The sequence below is a fragment of the Cornus florida genome, unplaced genomic scaffold (assembly GCF_030987335.1).
Source record: "Cornus florida cultivar Cherokee Brave unplaced genomic scaffold, ASM3098733v1 CherokeeBrave_3.0.0_Hap2_Chr04, whole genome shotgun sequence".
Lineage (NCBI taxonomy): Eukaryota > Viridiplantae > Streptophyta > Magnoliopsida > Cornales > Cornaceae > Cornus > Cornus florida.
In genome coordinates, this window is record NW_026775574.1 from 104,362,379 (window position 1) to 104,378,160 (window position 15,782).

At 35.2% G+C, this 15,782-nt stretch overlaps 3 protein-coding genes across 3 annotated transcripts; 2 read left to right on the plus strand and 1 right to left on the minus strand.

Moving 5' to 3' along the window:
• Nucleotides 1–615: 615 nt before the first annotated feature.
• Nucleotides 616–1,793, plus strand: LOC132304431 (uncharacterized). Its single transcript, XM_059802101.1, has 2 exons — nucleotides 616–1,489; nucleotides 1,525–1,793. Exons 1-2 carry the CDS (start codon nucleotides 1,243–1,245, stop codon nucleotides 1,614–1,616), a joined length of 339 nt encoding a protein of 112 aa, XP_059658084.1. The 5' UTR covers nucleotides 616–1,242; the 3' UTR covers nucleotides 1,617–1,793.
• Nucleotides 1,794–4,429: 2,636 nt separating this feature from the next.
• Nucleotides 4,430–7,408, plus strand: LOC132304432 (3-ketoacyl-CoA synthase 11-like). The gene is made up of 2 exons (XM_059802102.1): nucleotides 4,430–4,605; nucleotides 4,840–7,408. Exon 2 carries the CDS (start codon nucleotides 5,236–5,238, stop codon nucleotides 6,769–6,771), a length of 1,536 nt encoding a protein of 511 aa, XP_059658085.1. The 5' UTR covers nucleotides 4,430–4,605; nucleotides 4,840–5,235; the 3' UTR covers nucleotides 6,772–7,408.
• A 1,974-nt stretch (nucleotides 7,409–9,382) lies between these two features.
• LOC132304433 (probable histone H2A variant 3) lies at nucleotides 9,383–15,284 on the minus strand. The gene is made up of 2 exons (XM_059802103.1): nucleotides 15,090–15,284; nucleotides 9,383–9,968 (listed from the first exon to the last, which is right to left on the minus strand). The coding sequence occupies exons 1-2, from the start codon at nucleotides 15,195–15,197 to the stop codon at nucleotides 9,672–9,674; spliced, it is 405 nt and encodes a 134-aa protein (XP_059658086.1). The 5' UTR covers nucleotides 15,198–15,284; the 3' UTR covers nucleotides 9,383–9,671.
• Between the last annotated feature and the right edge of the window lie 498 nt (nucleotides 15,285–15,782).

Genomic DNA, 15,782 nt, shown 5'->3' on the forward strand with positions numbered 1-15,782 from the left:
TGGAATGGTAAATTTTGTACATACTAACGCAACAAAATTGAATAGAACGGAGAGAAGAAGATAGGAACGAAACATCTACAGGGAAGATATTGTGATTTAGGGGTGGCAAAGTTTGACACGATCAATCAACACGACACGAGTTAAACGGGTTTTATTGACCTTAAACGGGTTCAATCGATTAACCCATTTAATTAATTATGTCGTGTTGGGTTGAGGTAGTTCAACCCGTGTAACCCGTTTAATTATAAGTGTCGTAAATAAATTTATATTTAAGTTTCAAAATAATTATCTAAATGTCTTATAATTTATTCTTATATTTTTCTAATATTTATTGTTTGATGGAGTATTATTAATAATTTAAATAAAATACTTTTTATTTTAGTAAATAGGTCATTAAATGGGTTACACATGAAAAGTTTTACACTCTTAAAACTTTGAGTAAATTCATTCACACTCCTGTGGTTAAATCATATTTCACCTGCATTAACATTTTGGTTTTAGATTTCACTTGTATTTGAATTAGTAGTTTAACATTTCACTTACACCCCAAATGTCAATTTTAATTGAATCAAAATAATTTTGAGGTGTTAAATAACTATATTACCCTTTGACCTCATATTGACTATTTTTACAAACCACTACCCATCACAATCACCACTGCCACCCGCCTCTGTCATGAACCTTCCTCTCTCTCTCTCTCTACCTTTCTTTTTCGCCTTCCATATCCAAGCAGACTTCCTTTTCACATAGGCTCTGCGCTCTGGCTATCTTCCTTGTCATAGGCTTTGCTTTGTAGGAGATTCATTTTTTACTTTTTTCCTCAGATAGACGAGAAAACTATAAATCCTCATAGATTTCCCAACAACAAGTCTTTCAGGATCAAAAAAAACTTCCGGCGGGGGAGAGGGGCTTCGCTCTCAAATCCCAACTCCCAATCGCCTAATCTCGACCAACCAGTTTCAATTTAGGTCAATCTCTGTTCACAACTAAAAGGGAAGTCAGCGATGGGAGGATATTCAGCCCACCCAACCAAGAAAGATCTGCACCCGAGGCTACCGAATTGACAACACTGTTGCCACCCGAATTGCCGCCACCGTCGCCGTCGAAGTTGCAGTGATGGACGTCACGATTTTGGTTCGTTCACCCACGTGGCGCGTCAGATTACCATCACCAACAGCAGGGGTGCTTTCCGGTTTGGTTGGTCGCTGATCTTCACGTTAATGGGCGCCGGAGTCGGAGAGGATGCTGGCGTTGACAGCGGGGATGTTGACGACTCCGCCGCCTGCTCGGTCTGTGTGGATACCGTTGCATCCGTGGTCACGATTTGTGGACGTCGCAGATCGATTCGTCAATGAGGATGGGTTTTGGGGATGGTGGAAGGTGCGGACAGAAAGGAAAGCCGCAGATCGATTAGGATGGGTTTTGGGGATGGGTTATGCCGCAGATCGATTCGCTGATGAGGATGGGTTTTCTGCTCGGTCGATTTTCGGTGATGGGTTAATGGTGGTGGTTGTGAGGATAGAGGTGGGGATGGTGGCAGTGGTTTGATATATGTGGTGGTAGATGTCGGGATGGAGATGGTGGCCGTGGTTTGGGATAGGTGGTGGTGGATGTAGGCGAACTTGAAGGAGCTGTACACGAATTGGTTCATCAGATGGAGCCAAAGATGGTGGTGTTGGGGTAGGGATAGGGGCTCTTTTGTCAGTTAAGATTATATATATTTTGTATTAAAAAATTGAAGGTAAAAGGATCAATTCACATGACTAGGGTGTAAGTAAAAGTTAAAACTAAAATTTTCATCTGCCTGAAATATAACCTAACCTCAGGCAGTGTCGGTGTAATTTACCCTAAAACTTTTACAATAATCATCCCTCTCTTCTCTTTTCTCTTTGCTTTCTCTCTATCAAACCAAACAAATGAATTTTGTTTCTTACTTTCTATCTTATTTCCACCCTTCTTCCTTCCTTCTCACCAAATAAAGGATAAAAGAAAAACTACTTTAAAAAAATTGAACCTAAAATAATGTAAGCCATCAATTTGGACAATATTTGTCTACTCACCAGTGAGTAGGTTATTCCTGTTAATTGTTAATGTGGTCCAATTATAAATGTACAAATGATTCATAATTACAAAATCAAGAAAGTAATAAATAAAGGCAATAACTCTTTTTAGATTAATTTATTCACCCACCGCCTTTCTTTTTTCGACAAAATAAATTCTTGAAATGCTGAAGTCCTTTCAAAGTGCAAATATGGCAAACTAGTCATTATGTCTAAACTGTATCATTTCAAATTCTTTCATTTTTTATTTATTTTTCTTTAAAAAAAATTATACACACCATTATATCTTTCTTTTCCTACCCTTTATCTTTCATTTTGAATTCTCTCCAACAAATTAGCCTTTAAGGCCCACGCGACCACCATCATAAAAAATTGGGAAGGTTCGTAGCAAGTCCGCGATTTCAGATGCTGTCCGGACCCAAACTCCATTATTTAACATCACCATCAACTTATCAACCCGTCTTAAGTTGTTAACCATTAAAAAAAGAATATCCCAAACTCATAATTTAACATCACTATCATCACGCATGCTATGCTGTTAACTATAACTATATAGTGTGTATATATAGGTGGGTGTGTGTGTGTGTGTGTGTGTGTGTGTGTGTGTGTGTGGGGGGGGGGGGGGAGCCTTTGGTCCCGATGGAGGTCCCCCATGTACCCACGGGACGAAAAAAAAAAAAAATTATTAGTAATATACTTGTTAATTTGTTTTTAAAAATTATATACTAATAAAATATTATTATTGCCCCTGAAATCACTAAAAGAAAATTTATTATTGTTCCCTTCACAGAATTTAGTTTCCTTCAATAAATCCAAGTACTTGGACTCGGCTCAAGTATTATTTTTTTTAAGGAATTATTTATTAAAAAATTAACAAGGTTGAATTGATAGATTTAGTATTAAAAAATTAGGAAGGTTATATTTTTACTCCACTTTAGACTATTGCACTTCAATCTTAAAGAAAATAACATTTTTATCCCTAATTTTAAAAATTAATAATTATTTTTCTCAAATATCACAATTACTTTTTTCAGTTACGGTAGGATCTTTTTGTTTCCTCTATATTTTCCAATTAATATTTTTGATAGCTTGTTTTTTTTGTTAACTCGCTTCCTGCCATTTTAATCTCTAACTTTCTCTCTTCTCTCTTGTTAGGGTATGATATTAATCTTTGTAAGTAATAATAAAAGATTTTACAAATGAAAAAATAATGTAATTAATCTTGTTAGAATAAAAAATATTGAATAACTATTAAAACTTTATGAACCATTAAACTCCTTTGATGATAATAGTGATGAAAATGGTAATTTATTTATTTTTTTAAAATTAATTTGGATGGTGATGGGAATGGTACTTAATATATATATATATTATGTTTTATGCTTTGAGTTTAGTTTGATTTTTATTTTTCCCGTGATTTTAAATAACTAATTTGAAATTTATTTGAATCTTTAAGTTTACCTTCCTACCTTAAATAAATATAGTAAAGAAAGTAAATGAGGTAACAAAAAAAAATTTATAGTGAAAATGATAAATGTAATATTATAAAATGAGAAATGATGCATTAATGAGTTTAAGGGTCTTTTTATCATTTTTGTTAAAAATAAAAATAATCTAAAAAACTGTTTTAATAATTTGGGTGGTCCATGCTCATTTAAAGTATGAGTATGACATAAAGTCGAATATAACATTTCCTCAATTTATTATTGCTTTTCAATTTGAATAAGAAATCTTATAAAAAATAAAAGAAAAATAATTATTATACAGAATAATTGTAATGAATTGTTGGACATAATTTTTAAATAAGGAACCCTCTACAATCTCCATTTAAATATATTTAATATAAATAATTAATTAAAAATTTATAAAAGTGTTCGAAGCAAATATCAGTACCTAAAACAAAAATAAGAGAGTAATACTTAGGTCCTCGTTGGTGAAGATTTACACCATTCTCATTAATAAAAATTTATACCATCCTCACTAATAATATAAATTAATAATAAATAAACATATCATCACAAATAATTTATTATTAATCCATATGACCGGCGAGGGAAATGTAAATCCTCACCGGTGAGGAACAAGTACCATTCAAAATAAAATTGAACACGGAAACCGAGGGCAGACAAGTCAGAATTGAGTCGCGCAAGAAAAAAAAAACCGTTGGTTTATCCGACCTTGACTAGTCTCTGGTTTAAAGTAGGGTCAAACATCATGTGCGTGTGTAGGCTGTCACACGTACACACTCGCACCACCCAAGCTTGAAATTTCAAGGGGGTCCCACACGGTTCCTTTCTGTAAATCGCTGGTGGGTCCCGCACAAAAAGTTGTACCTGTATATAGAACATACAATGCAATTACAGCTCAATTCTGTTCACCTTTCGCCACACGGAGTCGCTTAGCAAAATTTGGAGTTTTAAAAATCAAAACCTCTCTGTTTCTCTCTCTAAAACGCGCTCAGAATCTCTCTCTCTAAACGTCGTCACACATTGGTTTCTCCGGCGAAGACTTGGTGATATATGGTTGAGGAATTCATCACTCAAAGGTCAGTTTTAGATTCAATTTTCTCTACTGGGTAATTTGTATTTTTTCTGATACATGTATGGGTTTTATCATTTGTGTGCTTAATTTTTTTGGGTAAACATTCCTTAGATCTAATCTACGATAGCATAGATGAACATTTTATGTATGTATAAATGCTGAGAAGTGTTGATTTTGGTATATGTATATATATATATATATATATTTATTTATTTATATTGGTTATCTTGTTTTGCAGGGATTTACGGGGTTTTCTTTGAATTGCAGTTGGTGATTAATTTGTGAGACTTTCCCTAGAAAGTTGTGATTTTGATATCACAATTGGTTAGGTTAGACATTTTCTGAGAAACCCACCCTTTTCTTGCGAGTGTATAGATCTTAGGAATTCAAACTGCAATGCTATGGTAATATGTTTGCCATATGCATTTGAACCCAATTAGCTGATAGAGGTGTCACTAGATGCCCAGATCTTAAAATCCCATTTCTATTCTGCCATCAATCTTCAATTTTTTCCCGGAAAGCTTGAAAAATCTTCATTTTTCTCAGGAAAGTTCAAAATTGTCTGCTGACTTTGGATTGGTTGCATTGATCTTGATCCATTATAATCCAACCCATCTCATCTAAATCTACCAAAATGAGCGAATCAAAGCCGGTCACACCCTTACTCCAACCATCTTCATCTCGGAAGCTTCCTGATTTCAAAAAGTCTATCAAATTGAAGTATGTAAAACTCGGATATCATTACCTCATTACCCATGGAATGTATTTATTTCTATCCCCCCTGGTCGTTATTATTGCTGCTCAGCTGTCTACTTTCTCACTCCAGGATCTTTATGTTCTTTGGGACCATCTAAGATTCAATCTCATATCGGTGATCGTATGCTCGACCCTTCTTGTCTTTCTATCAACCCTCTATTTCCTTACTCGCCCTCGTCCAGTTTATCTTGTGAATTTCTCGTGCTATAAACCAGAAGATGCTCGGAAATGCACGAGGCAGATCTTCATGGAGCGGTCCAAATTGACGGGTTCATTCACTGAGGGGAACCTCGAGTTTCAGAGGAAGATTCTTGAGAGGTCTGGCCTTGGTGAATCAACTTACCTGCCCGATTCTGTCCTAAGAGTGCCTCCAAATCCATGTATGGCAGAAGCAAGAAAGGAAGCAGAGGCTGTAATGTATGGTGCCCTTGATGAGCTCTTTGCGAAAACCTCTCTAAAACCGAAGGACATTGGGATTCTAATTGTGAATTGTAGCTTGTTCAATCCGACACCATCACTATCTGCAATGATCATTAATCATTACAAGCTCCGAGGGAATATTATTAGCTATAATCTCGGTGGGATGGGTTGTAGTGCCGGTTTAATCTCAATTGACCTTGCTAAAGATCTTCTTCAGGTCCATCCCAATTCATATGCAGTGGTAGTCAGCATGGAGAACATCACTTTAAATTGGTATTTTGGGAATGAGAGGTCGATGCTTGTTTCAAATTGCTTGTTCCGAATGGGGGGAGCTGCAATTTTGCTTTCAAATAAGAGTTCTGACCGACGCCGATCTAAGTACAGATTGGTCCATACAGTTCGAACCAACAAAGGAGCTGACGATAAATGCTTTTCTTGTGTTACCCAAATGGAGGACCCCAATGGAAAGGTTGGGGTTTCATTGTCAAAGGATCTGATGGCAGTTGCAGGGGATGCTCTGAAGACTAATATCACCACCTTGGGCCCTCTTGTGCTTCCAATGTCTGAACAGTTGCTTTTCTTTGCGACGTTGGTTGGGAAAAAGCTTTTCAGAATGAAGATAAAGCCTTATATCCCCGATTTCAAATTGGCTTTTGAGCACTTCTGCATTCATGCGGGGGGAAGAGCTGTACTGGATGAATTAGAGAAGAATTTGCACCTTTCAGATTGGCATATGGAGCCCTCCAGGATGACACTTTATCGATTTGGCAACACTTCAAGCAGTTCTCTTTGGTATGAATTGGCATATTCGGAAGCCAAAGGGAGGATAAAGAAGGGAGACAGAACATGGCAAATAGCATTTGGGTCCGGGTTCAAGTGTAACAGTGCAGTTTGGAAGGCTCTGAGGACTATAAATCCTGCAAAGGAGAAGAACCCATGGATGGATGAGATCGACTGGTTCCCAGTGGATGTTCCAAAGGTCGCAGCCATATAAAATACAAGTAATTATTTTTCATTCATCAGCAGTGGTATTATGGTGAAGGATATTTGGCGTTGAGTGGTTAAATCTTCTTGTTTTTTCATTAGTGGCTGAATCGGTTCTTTTCAGGTGCTGCAGGGATTTAACTAGAATATGCATCTACTAATCTGCATTTTAGGATAGAAAAAGTAGTAGTCTATTCTTCAATCTGTTTGTTTTTCTTATTCTTCTTTTTTGTTTTTTTCTCAGTGTAGTTCGGTGGTGCTTTTGGGTTCATGGATATGTGTGTTATAGTTCGTAGGCATTTAAGGACTATTTATTCTGTGTATTCTGGGACTAGCCAAAGTTTTATTTTATTTAGTAGGAAGCTGGTGTTCAAATTGGTTGCTGTCTAGGGATTTCATTGCAGATTTATATTGAGCTAGGACCAGAAAAGAAGATATTGTGCTTCTTGTGTTAACTTTTTCAGGAATCGTCATTTGGGGTGTTTGGGTGGGATTGATGTATATTGATCATACGATGTATATTGATCATGATGTTTTCCTCTTATTTATTCATCTTCACCAGCATTTGTTGAAGAGCTGATCATTTATTTGTTTTGTTTATGTGTGGAACTGGTGATTGATGTCAAATGGATTACTATTTGTTGCTAGCTTTTGTGCCCCTCTGTTTTGAATATATACATATATATACACATGTATGCATGTATTGCTTCTGCTAACTTGCCCTTCTTGGCTGGAGGTCTTCTTTCTTATGTCGCCTTCAAAGTAGGGTAGTAGAATAGCAAATGTCCTCTAGCCAGCCAGCGCTCGCATTAAGATCCTAACCAGGTCATACATACAGAGAAGTTTTCCCTTTTTATAGAGAACAGGGCTACTAAATCCAGCCAAAGCTATACCTGGCATGACAGGTTTAACATAACCTGCTGACCACCTTCTACTGGGAAGAAAGATCCTGCTTTGGGGGAGGGAATCGGTCATGCTAGCTCGAATCTCATACAACTGTGTTGGTTTAGGGAAGAGATCGACTGTCCTATCATTGTTTCCTTCTTTTAAATGATTTAGTTCTATTTTGTTGGCAAATTGGTGTGGACACCTTTCCGTTGCTAGTTTTTGGTGAAAAAAAAGAAAAAGAAGAAAAAGGTGGCTATTATTTTGGAAAACCCTAGTACTGGATCATTGAGACTTGTGTTTGAGGTTTCAAAAGGAATTAAGGAAATATGTTGCTTCAAAATTATTATAAAATTACCTTTTACTACAACATTGTTCTTCTGATTTTGTGAATCACATACCTGATCTGTTTGTTCTTGAATCTTTCTGCAAGTTTGGTTGCTACATGAAGAAGTTTAGGAGATGTTGATAGTGAAGAAGCTAACTGATGTGTATCAATCAAAGCTAGGATCTTGAATTTCCTGCCATAATTGTTTGGTATTGAGAAATCTTTGGGTGTCACTGGAATGTAAATGGTTCTGAATTTGAGTTGCAATTTTACTATTATGAGTTGTGGATGGATGATGAATGTAAAATAAATAAAAAGTGCATATATATATATATATGAGTTTCTGAATTGAGAATGTGTATAGCTTTTGGTGCATGTCTAGTTGGAGTCTTGGAGAACAGATATGCTTTGGATGTGACATAGGGGAGTACTGGATCTGGTTAAAAGTGCAACACCCATTACATCGAGAATGTACCATCATTACTTTTGAGTGTTGCATTATCTAAGTAATTGTGATCACGATCTTGAACATCACATCGAGAATATAACATACACAATACTCATTACATCAAGTATGCAACATATAACAATGTTGCTTTGAGTGTTTTTATTCCCTTTGTATGTTATTTCATTTTCGATATGATAGTGTTGTATGTGTTTCATTCTCGTACTCAATGTCATGGGTGTTGCATTTTTAATTTTTAATGTGCGTTAGTTAGAAATATGTTGAATTGCATTAGAATAATAATTTTTTAAAAGTTTAAAATAGTAGGCTAATACGGAATACTTGAATTTATGGAGAAAAAATAAATTAATAAAATGTAAATTTAATATAAGAGCCGAATGTTAATAATATAACCATCGCACTTCAAAATGAAAGAATTATCTATGGTAACCATTTTTTACATCTAGGCTTAATAAATAATACAGGAGGATGGCGAGATATATGACGATATTATTAGTAGAATTGAATCAGGTTGAACAAATGGAGATACGGTAGAAGAATAACAATTAAATTTTTTTTAAAAAAAATTATAGAGCAGTTATTAGGCCTACTATTTTATATGAAGCTAAGTTTCGGACTATAAAAATAATAATAACAATTAAATTTATAGAAAAAAAATTATAATACCAATATGAACAAATCCAAGACTTCCTTATAGAGATATTAAAACTACCATAGTTTGTTTATTCTTATATCTATAAAATTGAAATTTAACTTAAAAAAAAATAAATAAATAAAAATAAAAACCTACCATTGCGATTGGAGGGGCAGAAAGCTGGATCAATTCTGCTATATGTTAATTCATATAATTCAGATCACACAACAAATTTAAATAACTATTTCTCAGATTTTGTAGTCCCTAATATAAATAAATACTAAGAAATGATAAAGGGAGAACAAAAATAACGAAAATTAATAAATAAATATATTAGGGTTCAAGATATTCATTACAATTACGTCACCAAACCAACTTTGCAACCCATGCGATCAATAACAGAACAGAGAATGATAGCTGTCCCAATCAGCTTTTCTTCTTCTTTTTTTATTTTTTTTATTTTTTAAATACCAACTAGCCACCAATAGAAAATCTAAAATATACATACTACACAACTAAAATAGTAAACCAATACTATTCACTACATGACATCCAGTATTTCAGCACACGGCATGAAAGCAGATTATCATTAAGAAGTTACTCCTTTGATGACTTGTTGATGAGTGACTTGTGGATGTGTGGGATTACACCACCGCCGGCTATGGTTCCTTTAATGAGGGTGTCAAGTTCTTCATCACCCCGTATTGCAAGCTGCAAATGCCGAGGAGTGATACGCTTCACCTTCAAATCCTTGCTTGCGTTACCCGCCAACTCCAACACTTCAGCAGTCAAGTACTCTAAGATGGCTGCAGAATACACAGCAGCCGTTGCACCAACTCTCCCGCTAGCTGTGGCCCTTGATTTCAGGAGACGATGAATCCGACCCACAGGGAACTGAGGAAATATGTATAGAAGCAAACAATCAGAGAAATTTAACAGTTAATACAGCATCTATCAGCAAATTAAGTATCAAATGTAAAAGAATGTTTAGGTGTTAATACATGAGTTACCCAAAAAAAAAAAAATCCTTGCATCAACTGAAGAAATACATATATGCCTCTAAGGAGCAACAACTATTATCTCAAGCTCAATTATTTGAAATGAGATAAGCCTTGCTGCAGTCTGGAAACATAATTTTGTTAAACTTTGGAGGTTATGAAAACAGGCGGCCAACCAAGGAGAATAAGATGAACAGGAAGAATGAGGGATTTTGAATTTTGCATCCTTCAAAGTGCATATAGATGACCTTATAAAATGGAAAAAGGTATCTTTCAACATCCACTGGTACCTCCTTTACCATGGGGAGGTGTTGAATAGGTAGAATTCTATATACATTGTATTTCTAGTTTTTGCTCTTTATGTAGCTTTTAGAATTCATAATTTTGTCTCAAAACTGTACTCCATTAGCCATACATAGGACGGGACATTTGGAAGAGGTGACATAAACAGCAAAACGTATATTAATATTCGGACCATTCTTCATATATATCATGTTCATTTGCCATTTTCTAGGTTGAGTTAACCACTAAACACCTCCCAGAAATTCTCAAGGTAGGGTTGACTAGCGAAACAGCATTGGCCTGATGGGTAACTGATTCCCAGATGATAGAATTTCATCACTGGTAAGTGGCAACTAAAAAAACTGTTATCGTATGAATGGCAAAAATTTACCTTTTATATAAGCATATTATGCATTCTTAATGAGGGTGTATAACTTCTCATGCTTTTAAAGGTTCGATTAATAAGTTTCAAAGTCTCTTATGTTGGTGCTAAGCAGTAGTTTACCATATTTAGTTCACAACTATAGCAAATTCATTTCTTTGGTAAAATGCCAAAAGAATTGGATGGGATGATCACCCAAATATCTGAATCTGTGTTGCTCGCGTACTCTTACTGGGTAAAAAAACATGCAATAAACATAAAGGAAAAACTAATATATACACGTATTCAAGAAGAATGCCACCCATATGATCTCAACTGATTTCCGATAAACAAAGTATAAAAATCTTATTTAGTAGGCCAGGCATCTGCTCATCAAATGTACCATATTTACTAAAAGTTTTCAGCTTTGACCAACTCTTGTTAGAAAAATTAACCTCGATGCATACACACAGGAAGCATGTGAACAGACTTCACAAATCTACATAACATAGATGTAGCAGATCTAGTAGGCACTTCTTACAGGCGGGAGAGCAATGAGAAATATATTAGATCGCCTAAAATGCACCAGAAAAATTATCCTCATAATAAAATATGAAAACGAATCAGCATACAATAGTCAATATTTTGCACATGCTATGAAAAGAAGCACTTTACAAGTATGGAGTTTAAACTACACTTCTAATTCCTAAATAGCATTATAAATAGGAACAATCAATTTGAGAGATTGATTTGAGTTCCCTTGTCACATACAATTCCGTGAATCAAAAGAGAGGTGGGTGGGAACTATATATAGAGACACCACAATTGCATGTTAAACTAACTGTGCTTTGTGAAACCTAACTACAGTAACTTCCAGCCAATTTCTGATTTGCTAAGCAAAAACTCTACTAAAAAAAAGCTCATTAGGAGCTAAAGTCAGTAACTTTAACCATCATACCAGAGTAGTTCAAACAAAATAAAAGACTTACGCAAGGGTGGCATGTGTAGGCAACTCATATGCAACAACAGTCTATTTTCCATCCAGCTCTGTTTTCACACACAGTCCATATTATACTTGCTTAACAAATCCTCATAATTTTTGAGCACTTCAATCTTCATGAGAGAGAAGCTGAGAAGTGAAGAAGGAGAGTATAATTCTTTCACATCATGAGGTGATCTGGTGTAACCCAAACAATATGGTTGTGGAACCTGGGAATTATGGGTGGATATTAACTTAGGTGAAGCTTTCTCAGAGCTTTCAGGCCCTACCAATATTGTCATATATATATATATATATTTTGGGAGATTGTTTAGACTTTCAGTTTCCAATCAAAAAGTTTTTTTTTTCTTTTTTTTTTTTGCATAATTTTATTGTGTCCATCTTGACACACACATGCACATACTAAAGAATCACCAAAAATAATTCTGATCATCCCTTCTATTGAAGGGAGACTAAACTGCCCAGTTTTGTTAGTTTTCTTGTTTTGCCATTAAGAAATTGAGTTCTTGATAATTATAAGGAGTATGTGACAAGAAAGGCCACTTCCCTCCCCTATCTCTTACTTCTTTACTTAGAGATTTTAGCTTTCTTGCATAAGAAGCATGGACACGGGACACGGGACACGGACATGGATACGCCGACACGTCAAATTCTAAAAAAGTAGGACACGGCGTGGACACGCCACGGCTAATATAAATATAAATTTTCATTTATATATTTACTGAACAATACAATTATAGTAATTTGATTACCTTATAATTTATATACTAAAGTTACATAAGTTAGAAGGTTATATGATACTACTATTCTATGTTGTCATTAAGTTTATGTTTTTGTTCATATTACACATTTTTTTTTTTTTTAATGATAAAGCAAACACACACACCCTTTTTGCCCACGCCCGGGCCCAAACCCCTCCCCTCCTCTTTGAGGATCGCGAGGTTATACCACTAGGCCAAAGGCCCTTTAGTGTTCATATTACATAATATGACACGTGTTTAATGTCAAATTTTTAAACAAAAAGAGGTTGGATACTTCAATATATATTCACAATGTTGTCTCTAGGACTGCCATATGTTTGCTTTATATAAGACAGAGTGTGGGATACATTGTCAAGTGTCCGGAATGTGTTGACCAAGTGTCCGAGATGTGTCGGTCAAGTCTAGCAAGTGTCCGAAATAATAAAAATTATTTTAAATCATGGACACAGTTATGAAGTGTCGGAGACGTTCCCATGAGTGTCCATTAAGTGTCGGTGTCGGACACCGACACGACACCTCATAGAAGTTTTCATGCCTCTTAGGTTTTTATAGTTAGTTTTGACAGAGGATAATCTTAATCTCCCATAGAAGAGACTGATCTACAATGCTTTACAGTATTGACTTACAAGAACTTTATTGATTCATTGCAATTTGGGGACATTTGTGTATTTCAGAGCTTTGCTTATTTGGGGGTCCCCTCTATTGGCATTCTTGGTATGTAATATAATAGCATTTACTTACTAAGAAAATGCCCATTTCCTTATCAAGCTTATTAAATCCATCTCTTTGATTGTTATACAGAATTACTCTTTTGAAGCCACAAAATAACCTTCCAGCCTGCTTTTAGAACTAATTATTCTATTAAGCTCCCAGTCCAATGCATCCTTCTTATCTTCCTAGGTTTGTCTTTCAGCAAGATAAATTTTACACTTTTGACACCACCTAATTTTTGGAATAAATTCATAACTAAATTCTTTTACCGCTACACACCAGCATATCCACATAAACTCTTTCATTTGGGTATGGCAAAATAGTTTATACCCCGTCTGGAAAACTCTTCTTATTCAAGGAGCCACTTCTCCTTGGCATACTTCAAGACTTAAATATGAAGGAGGAGCTTCAAATGGTAAGCTTCACTATGCAGCATGAGATCAAAGAAGAAGCAACTACTCCCAAGACAATATAATATCTTACCCCTTAAAATAGCCCAGAATTTCAATTTGGAATAGAAACTAATTAAAAAAAAAAAAAAAAAAAAGACACAATGTTGTAATGGTTTCAAAGATAAGAATTTCGGACACAAATCTCCATCCCAATCAAATTTTCTCTCTCGTCTGTCTGATGGCCGGGTTTCAAGTGTGATATGTTGGCCTTTCATAATTTTACAATTTACTTCATTGTCAATCTACCAAGTGGTAACTCCTAAAATATGATTTTATCTACAATTTGTCTATTGAGTTTGGTTTTTGTGCAGTACGCACGACAAGATATACAGAAGTACCGCACTCTTTCAACGTTTTCCTGATTTTGACACATTGAAGATTTGCTGTTGTAATTTGGAATAAATTGCAACTTCACATAATGTAGAAGTTCAACAATTACAGTCAAATTGAGTTTCCTCTCCTTAATTGAAGTAATTCCATTCTTTTCAGCCTCCCCTACCCTCTTTCCATCTTAGAAAGAGTTGTGCCATTTTTCTCATTATTATCTGATAACAAAGTAGAAGCCAAGATATGGAAAAGAGATTCTGCTTCTCGACATTGTGCACACGAATTCGGTCCAAACTGTGATCCAACCAGATCCATGCTGGTTATTTTGGTTTTAAATTTTAAAGAGGGATTGGTTCGGTTACAGTTCCATTTTTTTAGAAATAGTACAGATCGGTTCGGTTATGGATCGAGTGTGGAAAAATCCAATCCAATCCAAACGGATATATATGTACATTAAGCTTTATATGATTGGCTTTCTATACTTTATAATTCTCAATGAACAAGTTGTCACTATTTATTTTGTCTAAGATTCATATTTTCTCCCACATATTCATGCAATATTCATCTATATCAATTTTTTCGTAGTCCTTTTTGGCGACTAGTTCCTTATCAAGAGAAAAGCCTAATCCGTGAAACCATACAATCCGGTTTGGTGTGGTACGGATTGGTTCAGTTTCGATGCTCACTTTGGTTCGGGTTAATGAAACCCTTGGGATCGGATTGGTGATTTTGTAGGCAAACTGTGTGCTCCCCTAGTTTAACGTTTCTATAATACTAAAATCTCACTATGCAACTAAGTTCATTAGTAGTAGTAGCATTAGAAAGAGCTCTCCGTAAAGGTTATTGACTTACTGGGTCCCAGATAACTAAAAATCTAAATTCCCAAAATTCAGTTTCTTTCAATTTCCCACCTTTTCACATCAACCAAACAGATAATTTTGTTTAAACAGATTCTCACAAATTCAAATTAAACCCTTTGATACAGAAAACAGAAAGCAAGAATGCAAAAAACTCAATTAAACAATAAAAACCATTCTATTAGTGATTTAGTAAACATGAAGCAACATTAGAAGCAAAGATCGTATGTATATATATATATAGAGAGAGAGAGAGAGAAGAGGACCTGAAGACCAGCACGAGAGGAGCGAGAGACGGGTTTTTTCTTGTCTTTGTCCTTGTTTCCAGCCGGGGTTTTCCCCATAATCAAACCTTTCGCGCCTTTTCCTGACATTTTTGCCGCGAGTCTTGTCACCGACGAATCAACTTCGGAGAGGAGAGAGGGAGAAGAGAGAGAGAGAGTCGCGAACGATGCGGGACCTGGGTCGCAGAGACCTCTTATAGGAAACTGGTTACAAATTTAACCCCGCAATTTTATTGTTATTACGAAAAGTTGCAGTATACTTTACTTCATTTACACTCCATTGGTTTTTTATAATTATTTTTTAAAATTTTACGTACTACACTTGTACAGTTTTTTTTTTTTTTTAAAAAAAAAAAGATTGTCTTTCGCTTCACTTTTGATTTTTTTTAAAAGACCGTCTTTCGCTTCACTTTTGATGAGTAGTTTTGTAATTTTCAAATGGAGTGTTAGTAAAGGAAATCTATAAAGAGATTATTATCGCGACCTAATAAGTACGCTTGTAAATGAATGGAATTCGGATTGAATCGATTAAATTCATATTCGATTTGTTAAGCAAACAGATTATCAGATTCGAATCACTAACTGGTTCTCAGATTAAATATCTCAATTCATATCATATTTAGATCAGACTCTGATCGAATTAGATTCGAATTCGAATTCGGATCTAAATCATAT

Excerpts from the sequence above, each read along its gene's own strand:
- LOC132304431 (XM_059802101.1), top strand. The coding sequence starts at position 1,243 with ATGCTGGCGTTGACAGCGGGGATGTTGACGACTCCGCCGCCTGCTCGG. Across the intron at positions 1,490-1,524 it reads TTCTGCTCGGTCGATTTTCG|GTGGGGATGGTGGCAGTGGT; the intron begins GTGATGGGTTAA and ends GTGAGGATAGAG.
- LOC132304432 (XM_059802102.1), top strand. The coding sequence starts at position 5,236 with ATGAGCGAATCAAAGCCGGTCACACCCTTACTCCAACCATCTTCATCT.
- LOC132304433 (XM_059802103.1), bottom strand. The coding sequence starts at position 15,197 with ATGTCAGGAAAAGGCGCGAAAGGTTTGATTATGGGGAAAACCCCGGCT. Across the intron at positions 9,969-15,089 it reads CCTCTCGTGCTGGTCTTCAG|TTCCCTGTGGGTCGGATTCA; the intron begins GTCCTCTTCTCT and ends ATATTTCCTCAG.